This window comes from Neolamprologus multifasciatus, chromosome 23 (genome assembly GCF_963576455.1).
Source record: "Neolamprologus multifasciatus chromosome 23, fNeoMul1.2, whole genome shotgun sequence".
Taxonomy (NCBI): Eukaryota; Metazoa; Chordata; class Actinopteri; order Cichliformes; family Cichlidae; genus Neolamprologus; species Neolamprologus multifasciatus.
The window spans coordinates 40,728,298-40,748,822 of record NC_140460.1 but is presented as its reverse complement, the minus strand read 5'-3'; the positions used below and the strand labels follow the sequence as shown (position 1 = coordinate 40,748,822).

The 20,525-nt window shown below is 44.1% G+C and overlaps 2 protein-coding genes across 2 annotated transcripts in view; both read left to right on the top strand.

Moving 5' to 3' along the window:
• LOC146492353 (protein NLRC3-like) overlaps positions 1–20,525 on the top strand; it is a 306,715-nt gene that overhangs the window by 209,227 nt on the left and 76,963 nt on the right. The window lies entirely within an intron of this gene.
• LOC146492358 (protein NLRC3-like) lies at positions 1,452–18,565 on the top strand. The gene is made up of 4 exons (XM_085151053.1): positions 1,452–1,496; positions 13,779–14,063; positions 16,523–18,308; positions 18,388–18,565. Exons 2-4 carry the CDS (start codon positions 13,787–13,789, stop codon positions 18,563–18,565), a joined length of 2,241 nt encoding a protein of 746 aa, XP_085007179.1. The 5' UTR covers positions 1,452–1,496; positions 13,779–13,786.

The window sequence follows — 20,525 nt, the reverse complement described above, 5'->3', positions numbered from 1 at the left end:
ACCAAATCACACCCATTATTTACCTGTTCTGGAAAATGACAAACAAAGAGTTTGAAGTTTGAAATATTGTATAATAGGAAGTCTTTTTTTTTTTAATGAATAAAAACTGTTAAAAGCCTAAAATCTTATTGGCGACTGAATGGACAGGCCCCAGGGTGTCTGTCAGACCTACTGCAGCCTTATATGCCCCCTACAGCTCTAAGATCACCAAGGTGAGGCTGGTTCTTAGAGGTGATCGTGCATTTACTCACTGGATTTTAATAAACATGAGACTTATTTACTTATTTTTTATTAGCTATTTGGCATTGATGTTAATTGATATTGCTATTTTATTGTGTAATTTGTATGTTTGTACAGCACCACTGTTGTAATTAAAAGTGCTAAATAAATAAATAAATAAAAAAACAACGTTCTGCACATTTTCACTTTGATTTCAACCTTTATTTGGATCATTTTTACAGACAAACTCTGAAAGAACATTTCTTTATTGTCACGCTGTTTTAAATAAAGTTTAAACCCCGCCCCTAAACAGGGGCGTGTCCACAGTGGGGGCACCGACCCCATTGGGCGGCAGCGTGGATAGGACCGGTGCTGGAATGTAACAGAGTACATTTACTCGAGTACTTTACTGATTGAAGTATTCCTATCAGGATGTGTCAGACGTGATTGGAGCTGTGAGGATTCAGGTGTGAACACGTTTGAACACAGCCACAGGTAAAACACTGCCCAGGTAATCACCAGCAGGACCTTTAAACCTTGCTGGGTGGATCTCTGGAGCTCCAAGAAAGTCCACAGCTGAGGGGAACTTGTTTTTTGGGGCCTGGGTCACAGCGAGGACGTCAGTGGAGTCCATGTTTAAGCCTCTTTGGGGAGAACGGGGAAGCTGAGCTGTTACTGTCTGAAATAAATAGCATGAATATGATTATTGTACAGAGCACAAAGCAGAAGCCACGTTGCTTCAGTTCACGTCTTATTTGGTGTGTTTTCACTGAGGGTTGGGTGGCAGACACGTCTGAGCTCAGTCTGCTGTCAGAAACACTGCAGCACTCCAGGAATTCACTCTCACTCTTTCAGAAAGTCCCACAGGAGCCAAACAACAGCCATAAAGGCGCTTCCTGCTGGGACGCTCGGCCTCACACCACAAGCAACATGTTCACAAAAACACTGAGCACAGCTTTTATTGTGAAATATTAGGAGGAAGCTGAGTAAAATTCAGGGAAATGAAGGACGCATTTGGAAGACTTCAAATTTGAACAGCCTTCGTCGCGTCCATGTGATATAATTTCCTACAAATGTGGCATTCGAAGCGTCCTCTCCCTGAATTTGGAAACACCCAATGTGATGCTAGAGAGCAGGAAGAACCAGTCTCAACAAGAGACACACCCACCTGATTTCCTGTAACTGCAGAGGGGAGGAGCCACCCGAGCAGGTGAGAACAGGAAGAGAAACAGCTGAGCCACCTTCAGAGCAGCAGGAGGACGGTGGAGCTGAGGCAGGTGAGTGTTAACACCACATTGTTGTAGTTTTGCTGTCAGAGTCTCTGAGTGTGTTTGTGTGACTGTAGAGCAGGGGTGTCAAACTCAAGTACACAGTGGGCCAAAATTCAAAACTGGAACAAAGTTGCGGGCTAACGTTAATATTTATTGAAATATATTTATTCCTCCAGATTTAAGAATGAATCTTTTCTTATGGACTGAAACACATTTTGTTGAAAAACTGAATATGGAACAAGCAAAGCTTAATACTAAACAACATATATATTAGCTGTATAATACCAGTAGGCCAGCTCTAATAATCTGGTATGGCTTCAGAGTTTGACACTTATGCTGTAGAGGGAAGAAGAAGAGTCACAGTGAGCTCTGTAGCTGTGATTGGCTCAATAATCACCTTCAATGGACTGAACGCAGAGAACGAGCCGAGGAACCTGACAAACCTGTTTGTGTTTGTGTGTGTGTGTGTGTGTGTGTGTGTGTGTGTGTGTGTGTGTGTGTGTGTGTGTCATAAAGAGAGTCGAGTTCACGGTCACACACTTTCTATCTCAGAGACAAGGAAAAAAACGAGGTGTGTGTTGTTCTTGGTGTTCAGCTGGTCTGGGTGTGGTTCTTGATCAGACTGGTGTTCAGAGCTTAGATAAAGGTGCACAGGGATAAGAGAGGGGCTGCTGATGATCATGTCGATATTTCAGGGTCTGCATGCAGCTCTGCAGGTACCCACAGACTCTGCTGTACTTCATGTTTCTGTATCTCAGTAGCCGAGGATCAACTTTGAATCGTTTTCTGCTCCTGAAGCAACTGAAGTGACTCTAAAGAATTTTAGCTCCTCCTCTTTATGGTTAGGCCAGACATCCTGGTTTTCACACTACTGTGACAAATAACAAAAATATATAATCACAGTCATTTCATGTAGCACTGTTTTGAACTATTCAATTTCAATTTTATTTATATAGCGCCAAATCACAACAAATGTCGCCTCAAGGCGCTTCATAGATACAGAGAAAAGCCCAACAATCATATGACCCCCTATGAGCAAGCACTTTGGCGACAGTGGGAAGGAAAAACTCCCTTTTAACAGGAAGAAACCTCCGGCAGAACCAGGCTCAGGGAGGGGCGGCCATCTGCTGCGACCGGTTGGGGTGAGAGAAGGAAGACAGGATAAAGACATGCTGTGGAAGAGAGACAGAGATTAATAACAGATACGATTCAATACAGAGAGGTCTGTTAATACATAGTGAGTGAGAAAGGTGACTGGAAAGGAAAAACTCAATGCATCATGGGAATCCCCCGGCAGCCTACATCTATTGCAGCATAACTAAGGGAGGATTCAGGGTCACCTGGTCCAGCCCTAACTATATGCTTTAGCAAAAAGGAAAGTTTTAAGCCTAATCTTAAAAGTAGAGATAGTGTCTGTCTCCTGAATCCAAACTGGAAGCTGGTTCCACAGAAGAGGGGCCTGAAAACTGAAGGCTCTCCCTCCCATTCTACTTTTAAATACTCTAGGAACAACAAGTAGGCCTGCAGAGCGGGAGCGAAGTGCTCTAATAGGGTGATATGGTACTACAAGGTCATTAAGATAAGATGGGGCCTGATTATTTAAGACCTTGTATGTGAGGAGCAGGATTTTGAATTCAATTCTGGATTTAACAGGAAGCCAATGAAGGGAAGCCAAAACAGGAGAAATATGCTCTCTCTTTCTAGTCCCTGTCAGTACTCTTGCTGCAGCATTTTGGATTAACTGAAGGCTTTTCAGTGAGTTTTTTGGACATCCTGATAATAATGAATTGCAGTAGTCTAGCCTGGAAGTAATAAATGCATGAACTAGTTTTTCAGCGTCACTCTGAGACAGGATATTTCTAATTTTAGAGATGTTGCGCAAATGGAAGAACGCAGTCTTACATATTTGTTTAATATGTGCGTTGAAGGACATATCCTGGTCAAAAATGACTCCAAGGTTCCTCACAGTGTTACTGGAGGCCAAGGTAATGCCATCCAGAGTAAGAATCTGGTTAGATACCATATTTCTAAGCTTTTCAGCGCCGAGTACAATGACCTCAGTTTTATCTGAGTTAAGAAGCAGAAAGTTAGTGGCCATCCAAGTCTTTATGTCTTTAAGACATTCCTGCAGTTTAACTAATTGGTGTGTGTTATCTGGCTTCATGGACAGATAGAGCTGGGTGTCATCTGCATAGCAGTGAAAATGTATGCTATGTCTTCTAATGATGCTGCCTAGGGGAAGCATGTATAATGTAAACAGAATTGGTCCTAGCACCGAACCCTGTGGAACTCCATAATTAACCTCAGTGTGTGAAGAGGACTCTCCATTTACATGCACAAATTGGAGTCTATTAGATAGATATGATACAAACCACTGCAGTGCAATACCTGTAATACCTACAGCATGTTCTAATCGCTCTAATAGGATATTATGGTCAACAGTATCGAATGCTGCACTAAGGTCAAGAAGGACAAGCACAGAGATGAGTCCACTGTCAGAGGCCATAAGAAGATCATTTGTAACCTTCAATAAAGCTGTTTCTGTGCTGTGATGAACTCTGAAACCTGACTGAAACTCTTCAAATAAACCATTCCTCTGCAGATGATCTGTTAGCTGTTTGACAACTACTCTTTCAAGGATTTTTGATATGAAAGGAAGGTTGGAGATAACTATAGTGCTCTGACAAACCATTAAAAACAGATCCGTAAACTGAGAAGCAGAAAACCGACGAGCTTCACTTTTTAGTCTCTAAAATGGCGCTGGTGAGGTCGGCTGCTGTGCTGGATGCTCTGCCCCAACTTCTCCACTTTCTGCAGTTTTTCGTCACTTTTTGCTATATCTGCCATAATCTTGCATGGGCATCATGCAAAACACACAAATTCGCTACAGTAGAGACACTTTGGTTTCTATTGGTCTACAATACACGAACATTTCACCATGTTTAACTCCGGACCCAACCTGGCCAAAGGAGATCCTGAGAGAGAACAAAGGACGCGACCCTAAGCGACGGCCTCGAGGTAAACGAGCCGGCATCAGGAACAGGCTACGGGCTCGCGCACACCGCGCACCCATGCCCAGTATCCTGCTAGCCAATGTTCAATCCATCGAGAACAAGCTTGATGACCTCAGAGCCAGAATCAAGTTCCAGAGAGACATTCGGGACTGCAACCTCCTCTGCTTCACCGAGACTTGGCTGAACCCAGCGATTCCAGACCACGCCGTGCAGCCGACGGGGTTCTTTTCGGTTTACCGTATGGACAGGACAATGGAGTCGGGGAAGAAAAGAGGTGGTGGAGTGTGTTTGATGGTGAACAACAGATGGTGCGACAGCACAAACATCTACCCACTCACACGCTCTTGCTCGCCCAATCTGGAACTTTTGATCGTTAAATGTCGCCCTTTCTATCTCCCTCGGGAATTCACTGCGGTCATTGCCTGCACTGTTTACATTCCGCCACACGCGGACTCGGACACTGCCTTATGTGAGCTGCATGAGGCTCTCACACATCAACAAACACTTCACCAAGATGCCGCACTCATTGTTATGGGAGATTTTAACAGAGTGAATCTCAAACGGACATTTCACAACCTTCACCAGCACATCAACTGCCCCACCCGGGGCACTAGGACATTAGACCACTGCTACACCCCGTTCAAGAACTGTTACAAGGCTCAACCCCTGCCGGCATTTGGGAAATCGGACCATGCCGCCATCCTCCTCATGCCTGCTTACAAACAAAGGCTAAAGCAGCAACCACCAATCAGGAGGGAGGTCGCTCGCTGGACGGACCAATCAGTGGCCGCGCTGCAGGACGCACTGGATGACGCAGACTGGGGCATGTTTCGGCGCAGCTCTGACGACATCAACATGTTTACGGAAGCGGTGGTGGGATTTATCGGGAAACTAGCGGACGACACAGCAGAAAGAACTATCATCCGAACGTTTCCCAACCAGAAGCCGTGGGTGGATAAAAACATCCGCGACGCTCTGAGATCACGCACCGCTGCCTACAATGAAGGGCTCGTCTCCGGTAATATGGACCTATACAAGGCTGCGTCCTACAACGTGCGCAGCGCGGTCAGAAAGGCAAAGCGGAGCTACGGGGAAAAACTAGAGTCACAGCTACGACAGTGCGACTCTAGGAGCCTGTGGAGAGGACTGCGGACTATAACGGACTATAAACGACCAGCGTCTTCAATGATGAATGCTGACGCTTCACTGGCTGATGAGCTGAACACGTTTTATGCTCGCTTCGATGCCGCAGCAATTAAAACAACAAACGGCTGCGTGCGCTCGGAGTGCACCGGTGAAGAAAATGCATTCATCATCACAGAGCATGCCGTGAGGAACACCTTCAGGAGGGTGAACACCAGTAAGGCAGCAGGACCAGATGCAATCCCTGGCCGGGGGATTGCATCTGGTCCCCCGGCCAGATGCAATCCCCCGAGGGACCAGAGGATTGTTAGCTGGTCAGCCTGCGCTGACCAGCTAACACCGGTGTTCACGGAGATCTTCAACCTCTCCCTGGCCCAAGCTGTGGTTCCCACGTGCTTCAAACAGTCCATTATAGTTCCTGTTCCAAAGAAACAACAGCCCGCTTGCCACAATGACTACCGTCCAGTAGCACTGACCTCAATTGTGATGAAGTGTTTTGAAAGACTGATGAGAGATCACATCACTTCTTCACTTCCTGCCACCATCGACTCACTTCAGTTTGCTTACCGGACTAATCGTTCCACAGACGATGCCATATCTCACCTGCTCCACACATCCCTGAGTCACCTGGACACTGAGAGGGAATTATGTTAGGATGCTGTTCGTGGACTACAGTTCAGCATTCAACACAATAATTCCCTCTAAGCTTTTCACCAAGTTGACGGATCTAGGACTCAGCTCATCACTGTGTCAGTGGATCCTCAACTTCCTCACAGACAGACCCCAATCAGTGAGGGTGGGAAAACAAGTCTCCCCCTCCATCTCACTCAGCACTGGAGTGCCTCAGGGCTGCGTTTTAAGCCCCCTGCTGTACTCACTGTACACTTATGACTGTGTAGCCACATCAGACACCACCTCCATTGTCAAGTTTGCTGATGACACTGTTGTTGTAGGCCTGATCTCCGACAACATCGAGACGGCCTACCTGGAGGAGATTAGGAACCTGGAGACCTGGTGCCAGGAGAATAACCTCCTCCTAAACATCAGCAAGACTAAGGAGCTGATCGTGGACTTCACCACAAAGCAGGCGAGGAATTACAAACCCCTCATCACCAGCGGCACGCCAGTGGAGAGAGTGGACAGTTTCCGATACCTTGGTGTCCACATCACTCAGGACCTGTCATGGTCCTGCCACATCAACACCCAGGTTAAGAAAGCCCGTCAGCGTCTCTTCTTCTTTAGAAGACTTAGAGAGTTCCATCTACCACTGAAGGTGCTCAAGAACTTCTACTGCTGCACCATCGAGAGTGTCCTGACGGCAAACATCTGCACCTGGTTTGGGAACAGCACCAAGCAGGACAGACGAGATCTGCAAAGAGTGGTGCGCTCAGCCGAACGCATCATTCAATCAGAGCTCCCTGACCTGCTGTCCATCTACACCAAGCGGTGCAAGTCCAAAGCTAGGAAGATTATGATGGACCTCTCCCATCCCAACAATGGACTCTTCTCACTGTTGAGGTCTGGGAAGCGCTTCCGCTCCCTTAAGGCCAAAACAGAGAGAATGAGGAGGAGCTTCTTCCCCCAGGCTATTTGGGCCCTGAACCAGGTGTAGGACTGTACTCTCCCACACACATCACTATAAGACTGGACTCTCACACACATCACATCACCACACGCACCACCACACATTTCCTATAATTTCCTATAATTTATAATCTTTATAATCTCTCTCTGCTGTTTGTACATTTTTATTTATTTTTATTTTTACTGTAAATTCCTAAGTTAATTTGTAAATTTTGTAGTAAATTGTAAATACTGTAAATCTTTTTTCTGTCATTTAATGGTCGGGCATTGCGCAGCTACAAGCATTTCACCCCCATGTCATACTGTGTATGGTTGTGTGTGTGTGACAAATAAAATTTGAATTTGAAATTTGAAATTTAGTTTCTTGTCACCACCTGGCTCAAAAGCCGCAACAGAAATAAGGAGACGAAAACCAGAATTTCAGTGAGAAGAGGTTTTATCTTAAAGACATAGCAAGTTGGCTAAAGTAGCTGTTACTACCAAGGCAGGGGCTAGTGAGCCTCCTCCTGAAAGCCTGCCTCAGGTATGCTTTTATCCAAAGCTGACTCGGTGTGGCCCATCGGCACCAGCTGAACTCACTGAGGAGATTAGGGGCTGCAGAGGGGCCTAAGAATCTTTAGAGAGGAGAAAACACAAAGACAAGGATTTCAGTCTGTAGATGTGCAAAGCTGGTAGAGACAGACCCTAAAAGACTGGCAGCTGGAACTGCAGCAAAAGGTGGTTCTACAAAGTATTGACTCAGGGGGCTGAATAATTACGCACACCCCACGTTACAGTTATTTATTTGTAAAAATGTTTGGAATCATGTATGATTTTGGTTCCACTTCTCACGTGTGCACCACTTTGTGTTGGTCTTTCACCTGGAATTCCAATAACATTGATTCATGTTTGTGGCTGTAATGTGACAAAATGTGGGAAAGTTCAAGGGGGCCGAATACTTTTGCAAGCCACTGCAAACACAGTGAGTGCAGAGCAGAGGTGGCAAAAGTACAGTCAGGGGTTCATCCTACAGCACGATAATGACCCCAAACATCAGTCCAAGCTGTGCCAGAACTACCTCAGGAAGAAAGAACAAGATGGTGAGCTTGAAAACATGGAGTGTCCAGCACAGTCTCCAGACTGAAACCCCATCGAGCTGGTTTGAACTGGACAGAAGACTGAAAGCAAAGCAACCTACATGGTCCTTACCATCGGTGACCTCTGCTGTTTGGGACTTTATTTTGGCCTCAAACAGCGCTGCCTTCTTCCTGTTTACCCGACGTCATCGGAGCACGCTCACACGAAGCTGCTTTATTGGTCGCCATGCCGATGGGATACGAGGGGAGGTGGAGCAAATATGAACCTACAAATACTGCCTGCTACCATGGATGGACAGACAGTTAAATTAGCTCTCTTAAACACAAGATCTGTATCAAATAAAACTCATGTTCTTCAGGACTTCTTTGGTACTCATGAGCTGGATGTCATGCTCCTAACTGAGACATGGCTGCGCTGGTGAAGTGGCTCCTTACTGGAACTTTGCCCCTTCGATGCCAGCTTCTTCAGCTCCCCCAGGTTAGGAGGGGGGCGGGGTAGCCTCTATCATCAAAGACTGTTTTAAATGCAAACAGATACAAAGTCCTGGTGTTTTTTCCTCATTTGAGTCCCAACTGCTGACTTTAGGCTGTCCTGTGGTTCTAATTATAGTCATCTATCGTCCACCTAAATATAATGACTTGATTATTTTGGAATTTTCAGACTTCTTGACATGTTTTATTGCTCACTATGAAAGGATTCTTATAGTGGGGGACTTTAATACTCATCTGTGTTGTGAGGATAAACCCCTGGTCAAAGATTTCTTGAATGTAATTGATTCCTTAAACTTCACACATGTCTGGGCCAACAAATGAGGGCTACACCCTAGACCTTGTCTTGGGCTACGGGCTGAATGTATCAATGACTGAAAATTGTGTTTTACCTATTCTAGACCACTCAGCAATATTATTTGATATTTTAATCCCTAAATCTCCAGCTTCTGAGAGGGAAACTTGCCCCTCAGATCATCTCGTTATATTAGCCCCAAAATATTGCTTGGAGTTAAATTACATCTACCTGATGTGTTGGACCCTATTTTTACCCAGGAGTTATGTGTGGACACCTTGACTGCGAATCTTAATAATACACTTGTTGAACTACTGGACTCTGTTGCTCCTGTAAAGAAGTTGAAATGTCAAAAAAGGAACCCTATGCCCTGGTTAAATGAGGAGCTCCTGAACTTGAGAAGAAATTGTAGAAAAGCCGAGCGTCACTGGAGATCTTCCCGACTAGAAGTATTTCTCCAAGCTTGGAAGGACTCATTGTCTTCTCTTCAATCAGCGATGTCGACAGTGAAAGCAAATTATATCTCAAATCTCATCATGAGCCTTAAACATAACTCAAAACTCTTATTCAACAAGTGTCGCAACTTACAGAGAGTAAGTCAACTCTCTGCTGTTCTAATCTGATGGCTCATAACTTTCTTACATTTTTCAGAGACAGGGCTGCAACACGTAGGAATCAGATTACTCCCTCCTCAAGCTGTTCATCAGACTACTCGGCTGCTTTGCCTGTTGGAGCTGATAAACTGTTCTCTGACTTCAAGGTTATTTCCCTGTAGAGATGGCACGATACCACTTTTTTATGTCCGATACCGATATCATAAATTTGGATCTCTGCCGATACCGATATGAATCCGATATAGTGTATTTTTTAATCAATAAAACTGTTTTTTTAATATCTTGCTTTTTTATCAATCTAATAAACTTAAACCTGCTCCATCCTCCCTATTCTGGTATTTTAAAGAGTAAGCAACCTAACTAATAGGGCTCTAAAACTCCCAGCAAAAAAATAAATAAATAAAAAATAGGAAACCACCCTCCACCTCATGATGCTTAATTGACATAATCAACTTTAATTTGATGCAGTGTGAAAAAAAAATGCACAGAAATAAATTATTTTTCAAGAATAATTAAATAGATTCAACATCTTTCTTCAACAGAATTGCAGACTGCACAGATGGTACCCAAAGGAAAAAGTACTATAGCTTACTAGGGTATATTAGACTTAACAGTTACTATATACAGTAATGGACTTCTATACATTTTACATCAGATTAAAACTTTGGTTGTAAGATTCAGATAATTATTTATTAAAAGCTCGACATTTTAAATGAGAACAAGAAAGAAAAGTGTGTCTTTGTGCCCCCTTTTCCCTGTTAATGCCCTATCGGCCCCCCTGGCTAAATTTTGCTAGATCCGCCCCTGCACAGTTACCAGCTGTCAGCTAGAAAAAGATCCTGGTGTAGAAAGTAAATAAATTCTAACAACAGATTATCAAGCTTAAACGTGCTGCTGTTCTTCAGCCGCTGGTTTCCTCTTTCTGGTGCAAAGTGGGCCAAAAACAAACAAGAGAGACGATCAGCTGATCATTGATCAGTTTCATGATTGAAGCAGCAGCAGGAGAGAGAGAGGCAGTCGCTCCATATATCGGTTGTTAAGCTTAACGAGGGAATGCTTTACAAACATTCAGAGATGAACGTATACACTTGCTTTACTTCTCTCTGGGATCACTTTCTTGGAGAAGAAATGCCGGGTTGGTAGTGAGGCTACAAATACACACAGCCGCTCTATCATGTGACACATACTGCTGTGACGCGCTACGCTTACGAGCCGAGTTACGCCGTGTCGCAAGTTTTTGATATTTAATGGATCGGATTACATTTTTTATTTCTCTCCAATATCCGATCCAGTAATTTACGTCAGTATTGGAACGATACCGATACGTAATATTGGTCCATCTCTATTTCCCTGTCTGGATTAACTAAGGTTGTAAAAGCAGCTCGATGTACAACCTGTTCTTTGGATCCTCTACCAGCCTGGGCTATACAGGAGCTGTGGTCAGCATTAGGACCCTACATTCTGTTTCTTTTAAATACTTCACTGACGACCGGAGTCTTTCCTGAATGTTTTAAATCAGCTGTGGTAGTGCCGATCTTGAAAAAGCCTGGACTGGATGTTGACATGGTCGCAAACTATAGACCCATCTCACATCTGTCTTTTTTATCTAAAATCTTTGAAAAAGTGGTTTTTAAGCAGCTCACTGAGCATCTGTCAACAATCTGTTTGAAGCATTTCAGTCTGCTTTTAGACCAAATCACTCCACAGAAACAGCTTTAGTCAAAGTGGTAAATGATCTTCTGGTAAATGCAGACAACGATCGCACTTCAGTTTTATTACTGCTGGATCTAAGTGCTGCGTTTGACACTATGGATCACTGCATTTTATTGGATAGGCTTGAACATTTTATTGGAGTTACAGGAAATGTTTTATCATGGCTGAGATCTGACCTGCTTGGGAGGTCTCAGACTGTTAGTTTTAAAAATGATCTCTCAGAGACCTGTGCAGTGAGGCATGGGGTCCCTCAGGGCTCCGTACTAGGACCACTGCTGTTTTCTATGTACCTGCTGCCTCTTGGTGTTCTTTTACGTTCTTTTAATGTAACCTTTCATTGTTACGCTGATGACCTGCAGCTTTATGTTCCTTTAACCATTGGAAATTGTGCTGAAGTCTCTAAACTAGAATGTTGTTTATCTGCAATTAAGGGCTGGTTATCAGATAATTTCTTGCTCCTAAATACTGATAAGACAGAGTTGATGGTCATTGGGCCACACAAATTTCAGCACTTGTCCCAAAATTTCATCTTGAAAATTGATGACAGTGCCATAAATTGCAGGAACAAGGTAAAAAACTTGGGCGTGTAGTTCGACATGGTGCTCTCCTTTGAATCTCGTGTAAAAGAGATAACAAAGACCGCCTTTATCATTAGAGGAACATCGCCAAAATCAGACAAGTTTTGTCAAGCGACACTGCAGAGGTTCTTGTCCATGCATTTGTGTCTTCACGCATTGATTATTGTAATGCTCTTCTTTCTGGGCTACCAAAGAAAAGTTTCAGAGGTCTACAGATGGTGCAAAATGCAGCTGCTCGCATTTTAACAAGAACTGGGAAATTTAAGCACATTAGCCTGTTCTGAGATCTCTTCACTGGCTACCTTGTCAGGTTCGAGCAGAGTTTAAGGTCCTGCTGCTCACCTACAAGGCTTTAAACGGATCGGCACCTTCATACCTCTCCGACCTTTTACACCTTTATGTTCCATCTCGTGCTCTCCGATCTCAGGACTCTGGTCTTCTAAAGGTTCCTAGAGCCAGAAAAAAGACAATTGGAGAGCTTTTTCTTTTTGTGCCCCGTTTCTGTGGAACAACCTCCCTCAAGATATTCGGCAGGCTGCTCTGTGGAGGTTTTTAAAACCAAGTTGAAGACACATTTGTTCACCCGATCCTACATGTCTTAATTCTGTGGCTTTTAGTTTTTACATTTTTATTGTTTTTAACTTGTATTGTGTCTTTTACATGTATTGCTATGTATCACTCTTATTTTATTTCTCTTTAGTTGTACAGCACTTTGTTTGAAAGCGCTTTATAAATAAAGTTATTATTATTATTATTATTATTATTATTATTATTATTATTACATGGTCCACATTTATGGGAACATCTGCTTCAGATGTGGGAGAATTTTTGATTTCTATTGTAGACAGAAGCCACGGGTGTGTTCAGTCAAACGTTTAGAATAAACTTTGGTCTATAAATGTGTTTCAGGATTTATTTTTAACTCCAACTGCTTATTTGTAGTATGCTTTAATTTCAGAGTGCAATGAGAAATAAAAAGGATATTTTCAATAACACTGTCACGATCCTGGGTCTGTGACTCAGTGTTTTCTGTTTTGTATTGTTAATCTTTGATTTCATGATGTATCTTTGTTTATTCTTACGTTTTGGTTCTGTGTTTTATTGTACCTCTAAGTTCAGTCTATGTATTTCCTGCTTTGTTGTGAAGGTCCATGTCTCATGTCAGTGTGTTTAGTTTGCGTTTCCTCTGTCTCGTCTTGTCAGTCACTCCCAGCTGTGTCCTCCTTCTGTGTCTCATTCCCTCGTTATCCCTCTGTGTATTTAAGCCTTGTGTTTGCCTCTGTTAGTTGCTGGTTTGTCTGCATATCTCCCTCCGTCGTCTCAGGTTGTCTCTCTGTGTCTGGTTTGTTTCTATTAGTTTTCCCACTTTGGGTTTTTGCTTAGTTTCCATGCTCACCTTCGCCATTTCTGTTTGTATCACCATGTGATGAATAAACTCACTTGCATCTGAGCTGCCTGCATAAAGGGTCCTTTAATAATTTACATACGGCTCGCAAACCGTGACAAGAACACTGGAAAAATTGGGCTGTTCTAAAACGTTTGATGGGTAGTGTATATATTTAGTTTATATATTTTCTTTATTTATATAGTTTGTTTTGTAGCAAAGTGTTACTTGGATACTTCTCTATGTGCTTCTTTATGTGCAATTTTGTTGCATTCTGAGCCTTAGAAATGTATTGGTGGTAGTGATGAACTGCTGTTAGAATCATGTTAAATTGTTAAAATCAGACAATTACCTCTCCAGCTGTTGTTTCAGTCTTTGTGTTTATCGGATCCTTACAGGGTAAAAGATGACGACACCTAAACAAATCCTTCTGGGGACTTTGAAGGATTTGGGATGTGAAGACTTTGAAGAATTTAAGTGGCATCTGAAGGAGTACGGGTCTGTAAAAGGTTTACCAGCAATCCCAGAGAGTGAGCTGGAGAATGCAGAGAGGACAAAAGTAGTGGATCTGATGTTTGAGACCTACTCTATCAACACTTTTGAAGTCGCTAAAATCGTTTTGGGGAGGATAAACAGGAATGATCTGTTGGAGAATTTAAATAAAACCATCCCAGATCCCAAAGGTAAGTCAGGGAATGACTAAACAAAAAACACAAACAATAAAAACATTAGTTAACATTACACAGGTGTCATTACCATCCATATAAATAATAAATCCAAAACACTTGCCAACACTTTCAGGAGTGAGAGACTGCAGAAAGCCAACAGTTTGTTTTATGCATCTGCACAAATAACCTCCTGTGTACACATGAATATCTGCTCTTTGGGTTGGTTTGATTCAAATGGGACCAGCAGCAGGTTTTCTGCCCATTTTACAGATTTATATTGTCCGATTGGTTTTAGAGCTGTTTTATCAACATAAATGAGGCGACAACAACAGTTTGGGACATGTCACAAATATGATCAAAGTGCTTTTTCTTACATCTATTTACCAGTTGAAGGTAAAGAAAAAAAAATGGCTGCCATTTCTTTCTGCTGTTTGGAGACCAAAACAAAAAAATGCCCAGACAGTAAATGCTTTTTATTATGGTTGATAAACAGGACACAAAGGTGATTGGTCAAAGGTTGGAGGAAAGCCACAATTCTCCTTATATGACTGAAATCTCAGATCACGTTTTTTCTTCTGCAGCTTTCTGGGAGATTCCACTTCAGCCTTCTGCTGGCAACGCTCCCGTTACCATGCTTCCCTTAGGCAGCATCATTAGAAGACATAGCATACATTTACACTGCTATGCTGATGACACCCAGCTTTATCTGTCCATGAAGCCAGATAACACACACCAATGAGTTAAACTGCAGGAATGTCTTAAAGACATAAAGACCTGGATGGCCGCTAACTTTCTGCTTCTTAACTCAGATAAAACTGAGGTCATTGTACTCGGCCCTGAAAATCTAAGAAATATGGTATCTAACCAGATTCTTACTCTGGATGGCATTACCTTGGCCTCCAGTAACATTGTGAGGAACCTTGGAGTCATTTTTGACCAGGATATGTCCTTCAACGCACATATTAAACAAATATGTTTAATATGTGCGTTGTGCAGCATCTCTAAAGTTAGAAATATCCTGTCTCAGAGTGACGCTGAAAAACTAGTTCATGCATTTATTACTTCCAGGCTGGACGACTGTAATTCATTATTATCAGGAAGTCCTAAAAACTCCCTGAAAAGCCTTCAGCTAATCCAAAATGCTGCAGCAAGAGTCCTGACAGGGACTAGAAAGAGAGAGCAGATTTCTCCTGTTTTGGCTTCCTGTTAAATCCAGAATTCAAAATCCTGCTCCTCACATACAAGGTCTTAAATAATCAGGCCCCATCTTATCTTAATGACCTTGTAGTACCATATCACCCTATTAGAGCACTTCGCTCTCGCTCTGCAGGCCTACTTGTTGTTCCTAGAGTATTTAAAAGTAGAATGGGAGGGAGAGCCTTCAGTTTTCAGGACCCAAAAAGATAGTTGGGTTTTGACTGTTGTGTTATTGTAGGTTCTTTATCTTAAAATATAAAGCACAATGGGGTGACTGTTGTTGTTATAAATGAAATTCTTTCATTTATTCTACATATTTATTAATTACTGGCTCCATAGTGTTGTTTATGTAATATGTGAAGTGTTGCTAGTATTGATTTTGTGCTGTATAAATAAACATAATTAAATCGAATGTGTCTCTATAAAACCTGCCCTCAGTTATAACCCAAGTGTCAGGGCTCAATGGCTCATGAAAAGGACTCAAGCGCAGAACCAAAAACCGGAGGCTGATTGACTTTTACCAGAAATGTATTTTACTAGATTTCTTGATGGAGAAAGCTGAATCACAGCTAAATTCAACAGCAAGCGAGGTATTATGAGAAGTGCAGAGCTGAGGCCAGAACATAAGCTGAGGCAGGTCAAAGGAACAACAGGGGCAGAAACGGGCAAATAGAAACTATCCAGGATCACTGGAACAAAGGAGATAATAATCAGAGTGGGCCACAGTGTAGTGAATGAGTCCAAGATTTAAAAACTAAGAGGTCTTACGTGGCTGCAGGTGGAGATCAGCTGGAGGAGATGAATTAAATCTGGGTACAGAGTGAGATGTGGGTGCACAGGGAGGCAGGCAGGTGAGGAGGGCAGTTTGCAAGAGTGAGTTTTACCAGCAGCGGCAGGCCAGAATCCTGAGGCGTGACTTATGGCGAGAGTTGGAAGATATATCCAGGTGCCGACTAGGGAACAGGAAAAGAGGGTTACACGAAACAAGCTGAGGAGCACAAGACAAAATGTGAGGCAGAGAACTGACTGTGGTAAGCAGACAGTCTGGAGAAGGTTCATTGTGAGTGCTGCTCATAAATACTGCCGGAGTAATTGGCAACAGGTGAGGAGCAGGGAGGAGTGAGGAGGGCTCCACCCAGGGGAGGAGAGCTGATGCTGTGGAAAGTTAGTCAGACTCACCTGGATCATGACACCAAGAGTCCAGTAAACTGAACACATAACCACAGTAACAAGAATGCAGTTTTCTCATTTGTGTCATTTGCTGTATCTTCATGCAGAGATTGTCCCTGAGTGTCAGCTAAAACTCAAGTCAAACCTGAAGCAGACGTTCCAGTGTGTGCATGAGGGGATTTCTACAACAGGAGACCAGACCCTCCTGAATCAGATCTACACAGAGCTCTACATCACAGAGGGAGGGACTGCAGAGGTCAATGATGAACATGAGGTCAGACAGATTGAAACAGCGTCCAGGAAACCAGACAGACCAGAAACAACCATCAGACAAGAAGACATCTTTAAACTCCCACCTGGAAGAGATAAACCAATCAGAACAGTGCTGACAATGGGAGTGGCTGGCATTGGGAAAACAGTCCTAACACAGAAGTTCACTCTGGACTGGGCTGAAGGCAAAGCCAACCAGGACTTCCACTTCATGTTTCCATTCACTTTCAGAGAGCTGAATGGGCTGAAAGAGGAAAAGTTCAGCTTGGTGGGACTTGTTCATCACTTCTTTACTGAAACCGAAGAAGCAGGAATCTACAGATTTGAAGACTTCCAGGTTGTGTTCATCTTTGATGGTCTGGATGAGTGTCGACTTCATCTGGACTTCTACAAAACTACAATCCTGACTGACCCTAGAAAGTCCACCTCAGTGGATGTGCTGCTGATAAACCTCATCAGGGGGAAACTGCTTCCCTCTGCTCGCCTCTGGATAACCACACGACCTGCAGCAGCCAATCAGATCCTTTGTGACATTGTTGACATGGTGACAGAGGTCAGAGGGTTCACTGACCCACAGAAGGAGGAGTACTTCAGGAAGAGATTCAAAGATGAGGAGCAGGCCAGCAGGATCATCTCCCACATCAAGACATCACGAAGCCTCCACATCATGTGCCACATCCCAGTCTTCTGCTGCATCACTGCTACAGTTCTGGAGGATGAGCTGAAAACCAGTGACAGTGAAGATCTGCCAAAGACTCTCACAGAGCTCTACCTACGCCTTGTGCTATTTCACCTAGAAACAAAGGACATCAAGTATGATGGAGGAGCTGAGACAGATTCACCCTGGAGTCCAGAGAGCAGGAAGATGATTGAGTCTCTGGGAAAACTGGCTTTTGATCAGCTGCAGAAAGGAAACCTGATCTTCTATGAATCAGACCTGACAGAGTGTGGCATCGATATCAGAGCAGCCTCAGTGTACTCAGGAGTGTTCACACAGCTCTTTAAAGCTGAAAAGCGTAAAACGTTCAAAAACGTTGTTTACTGTTTCGCCCATCTGAGCATTCAGGAGTTCTTTGCTGCTCTTCATGTCTATCTGACCTTCATCAACTCTGGAGTCAACCTGCTTAAGAAACAACCTCGTCTCTCTAAAATTTTCCAGAAAACACTTACTGTAAAAGACTTCTACCAGAGTGCTGTGGACAAAGCCTTAGAGAGTCCAAATGGACACCTGGACTTGTTCCTCCGCTTCCTCCTGGGTCTTTCACTGCAGACCAATCAGGATCTCCTATGCATGCTGACACAGACAAGAAGTAGCTCACAGACCAATCAGGAAACAGTCCAGTACATCAAGAAGAAGCTCAGTGGGAAACTGTCTGCAGAGAAAAGCATCAACCTGCTCCACTGTCTGAATGAACTGGATGATCGTTCTCTAGTGGAGGAGATCCAACAGTCCCTGAGATCAGGACGTCTCTCCACAGATAAACTGTCTCCTGCTCAGTGGTCGGCTCTGGTCTTCATCTTACTGTCATCAGATCTGGATGAGTTCGACCTGAAGAAATACTCTGGTTCAGAGAAGGCATTTTTGAAGCTGCTGCCAGTGGTCAAAGCCTCCAAGAAAGTGCTGTAAGTGAATCTATGAACAAATATGTTTAATAATGCTAGTTAAATAAAATAATATGTCTGCATTGTTATTCTTCCTCAGGCTGAGAGGTTGTAAACTCTCAAAAAGAAGCTTTGAAGCTTTGTCTGAAATTCTCAGCTCCCCATCCAATCATCTGAGAGAGCTGGACCTGAGCTTGAACGAGCTGCAGGATCCAGAATTGGATTTGCTGTGTGTTGGACTAAAGAGTCCTGACTGTGAACTTGAAACTCTCAGGTAAGGATACAGACTTTTTGACACTTTTTGACTCTTAAATCTGTAAGTTTATCTTGATGCAGACATTCAAAGTCAGCAGAATTTTTCTTTTAAGTTCCTGAGTTTATATTTTTGACTGTCAGGTTGTCTGGACAGATGTTTTTATTTCATTTTTTTTACTTGTCCCTAAAGTCAGAACTAAACCCACATGTTACTGGAGCAGCCTTCCTGAAGACAGCAGTGTGTTTTCATGCTTTTAAAGCCAAACTCACCTTTCTGACCTGGCTTTCATTTATTATCTATTTTTATTTGTTTATTATATATTTATTTCTACTGTTTAACTACTGCTCACATATTTTATCCTCCTTTTTAATTGATCATTTCTTTTTACCCAGTGTTTCTATATTGCACTTTGTATTTCTCATCTATATTTATCATGCACTACTTTGCTCATTTATTGTTTGGTTTTAATGTTCTTACCTGGTCTCTGGTTTGTTTGTTTGTTTGTTTGTTTGTTTGTTTTGCTCAGTTCTGTCTTTCTGGGTTTTTTAAGTTATTAAATTTGTAACTGTTGTGGAGGTAAACACAGACGACACGAGAGCTCTCGATTGACACTGCTCGTTTATTCTCTATCACCACACAACTCAACTCTTTTCCCTCCAAAACACAGCAACAACACTTCCTGAGAACTGGGTGTGAGTGGAGCCCTCCAGTGGTCCACCACACATGCCCCCCCCGAACACCCAGTAGGGTCATCCCCTAGTCCAGAACCCTCGCTTTAATTAAACGTCCAGAACGGCTGAAGCGGGGAGGTGGAGAGCTGGCGGAGGGGAAGCGAGCCTGAGGGCCAGGCTGGCATGGGCGGTCAGGAAGAACTGAAGACAGCTTGGGCCCCGCCAGGTGGGGGGCGCTCCCAGAGGAAGAAGCAGGATTGTCCGGTCCAGTAGAAGGCGGGCGGCCACGGCGGGGGGCCTGAGCCGGCACCACCTGATCATCCCGAAGCACATGTGCTGGTTTAAGTCTGTCAATAGAAACAGCCTCCTGTCGACCCCCAAAATCCAAAAGGAAATACTTCCGGCCCGGTTGAATAACCCTAAAGGGGCCGTCATACAGTGGACGCAGCGGAGGCCTATGAGCGTCATGCCTGACAAAAACAAACTGTGAGGAGTCCAACGACCTTGGAACAAAGGTGTCGGGCACACAATGGTGCACTGGGCCAGGAAGAGAAAACGAGTCTCTTGGGGGACGGAGAGACAGCACAGATGGAGCGAAGCACGGGGGTGGGCTCTCAGGCAAGAATTCCCCGGGGACCCGGAGGGGCTGACCGAGGACCAGTTCAGCCGGGGAAACCCCAAGGTCTTCTTTAACCGCGCAGCGCAACCCAAGTAAAACCCATGGAAGGCGGTCAACCCAGTTGCCATCTGTGAGAGAAGCACGGAACGCGGCCTTAAGCGACCGGTGGAAACGTTCGCACATCCCGTTGGCCTGCGGGTGGTACGCAGTGGTTCGGTGGACCTTGACCCCCAGGCCGTCAGCCATGGCAGACCAAAGCTCGGAAACGAACTGGGGGCCCCTGTCTGAGGTGATGTCGGCGGGGGGACCGAAACGCGAAACCCACGTTGACAAAAATGCCCTGGCCACTGCTGCTGCTGTAGTGGACGCCAGAGGCACTGCCTCAGGCCAGCCGGTTGTGCGGTCCACTACAGTCAAAAGGTGCGTGAAACCTTGTGACTGCGGCAGAGGACCAACCAGATCCACATGCACATGATCAAAACGCCTCCCTGGAACGCGGAAGGATTCGAGGGGCGCCTGTGTGTGCCTATGGATCTTAGCACGTTGGCATGGGATTCATGCGGCTGCCCACTCTTTCACTGATTTACGAAGGCCCGGCCAAACGAACCTAGAGCTGACCAGCTTGACCGAGGCCCGGACGCCTGGATGAGAGAGGGCGTGTACGGAGTCGAAAACGCGACGGCGCCACGAAA

Coding starts and splice junctions, on each gene's coding strand:
- LOC146492358 (XM_085151053.1), top strand. CDS start 13,787: ATGACGACACCTAAACAAATCCTTCTGGGGACTTTGAAGGATTTGGGA. Junction 14,064..16,522: donor AACCATCCCAGATCCCAAAG/GTAAGTCAGGGA, acceptor ATCTTCATGCAG/AGATTGTCCCTGAGTGTCAG. Junction 18,309..18,387: donor AAAGCCTCCAAGAAAGTGCT/GTAAGTGAATCT, acceptor ATTCTTCCTCAG/GCTGAGAGGTTGTAAACTCT.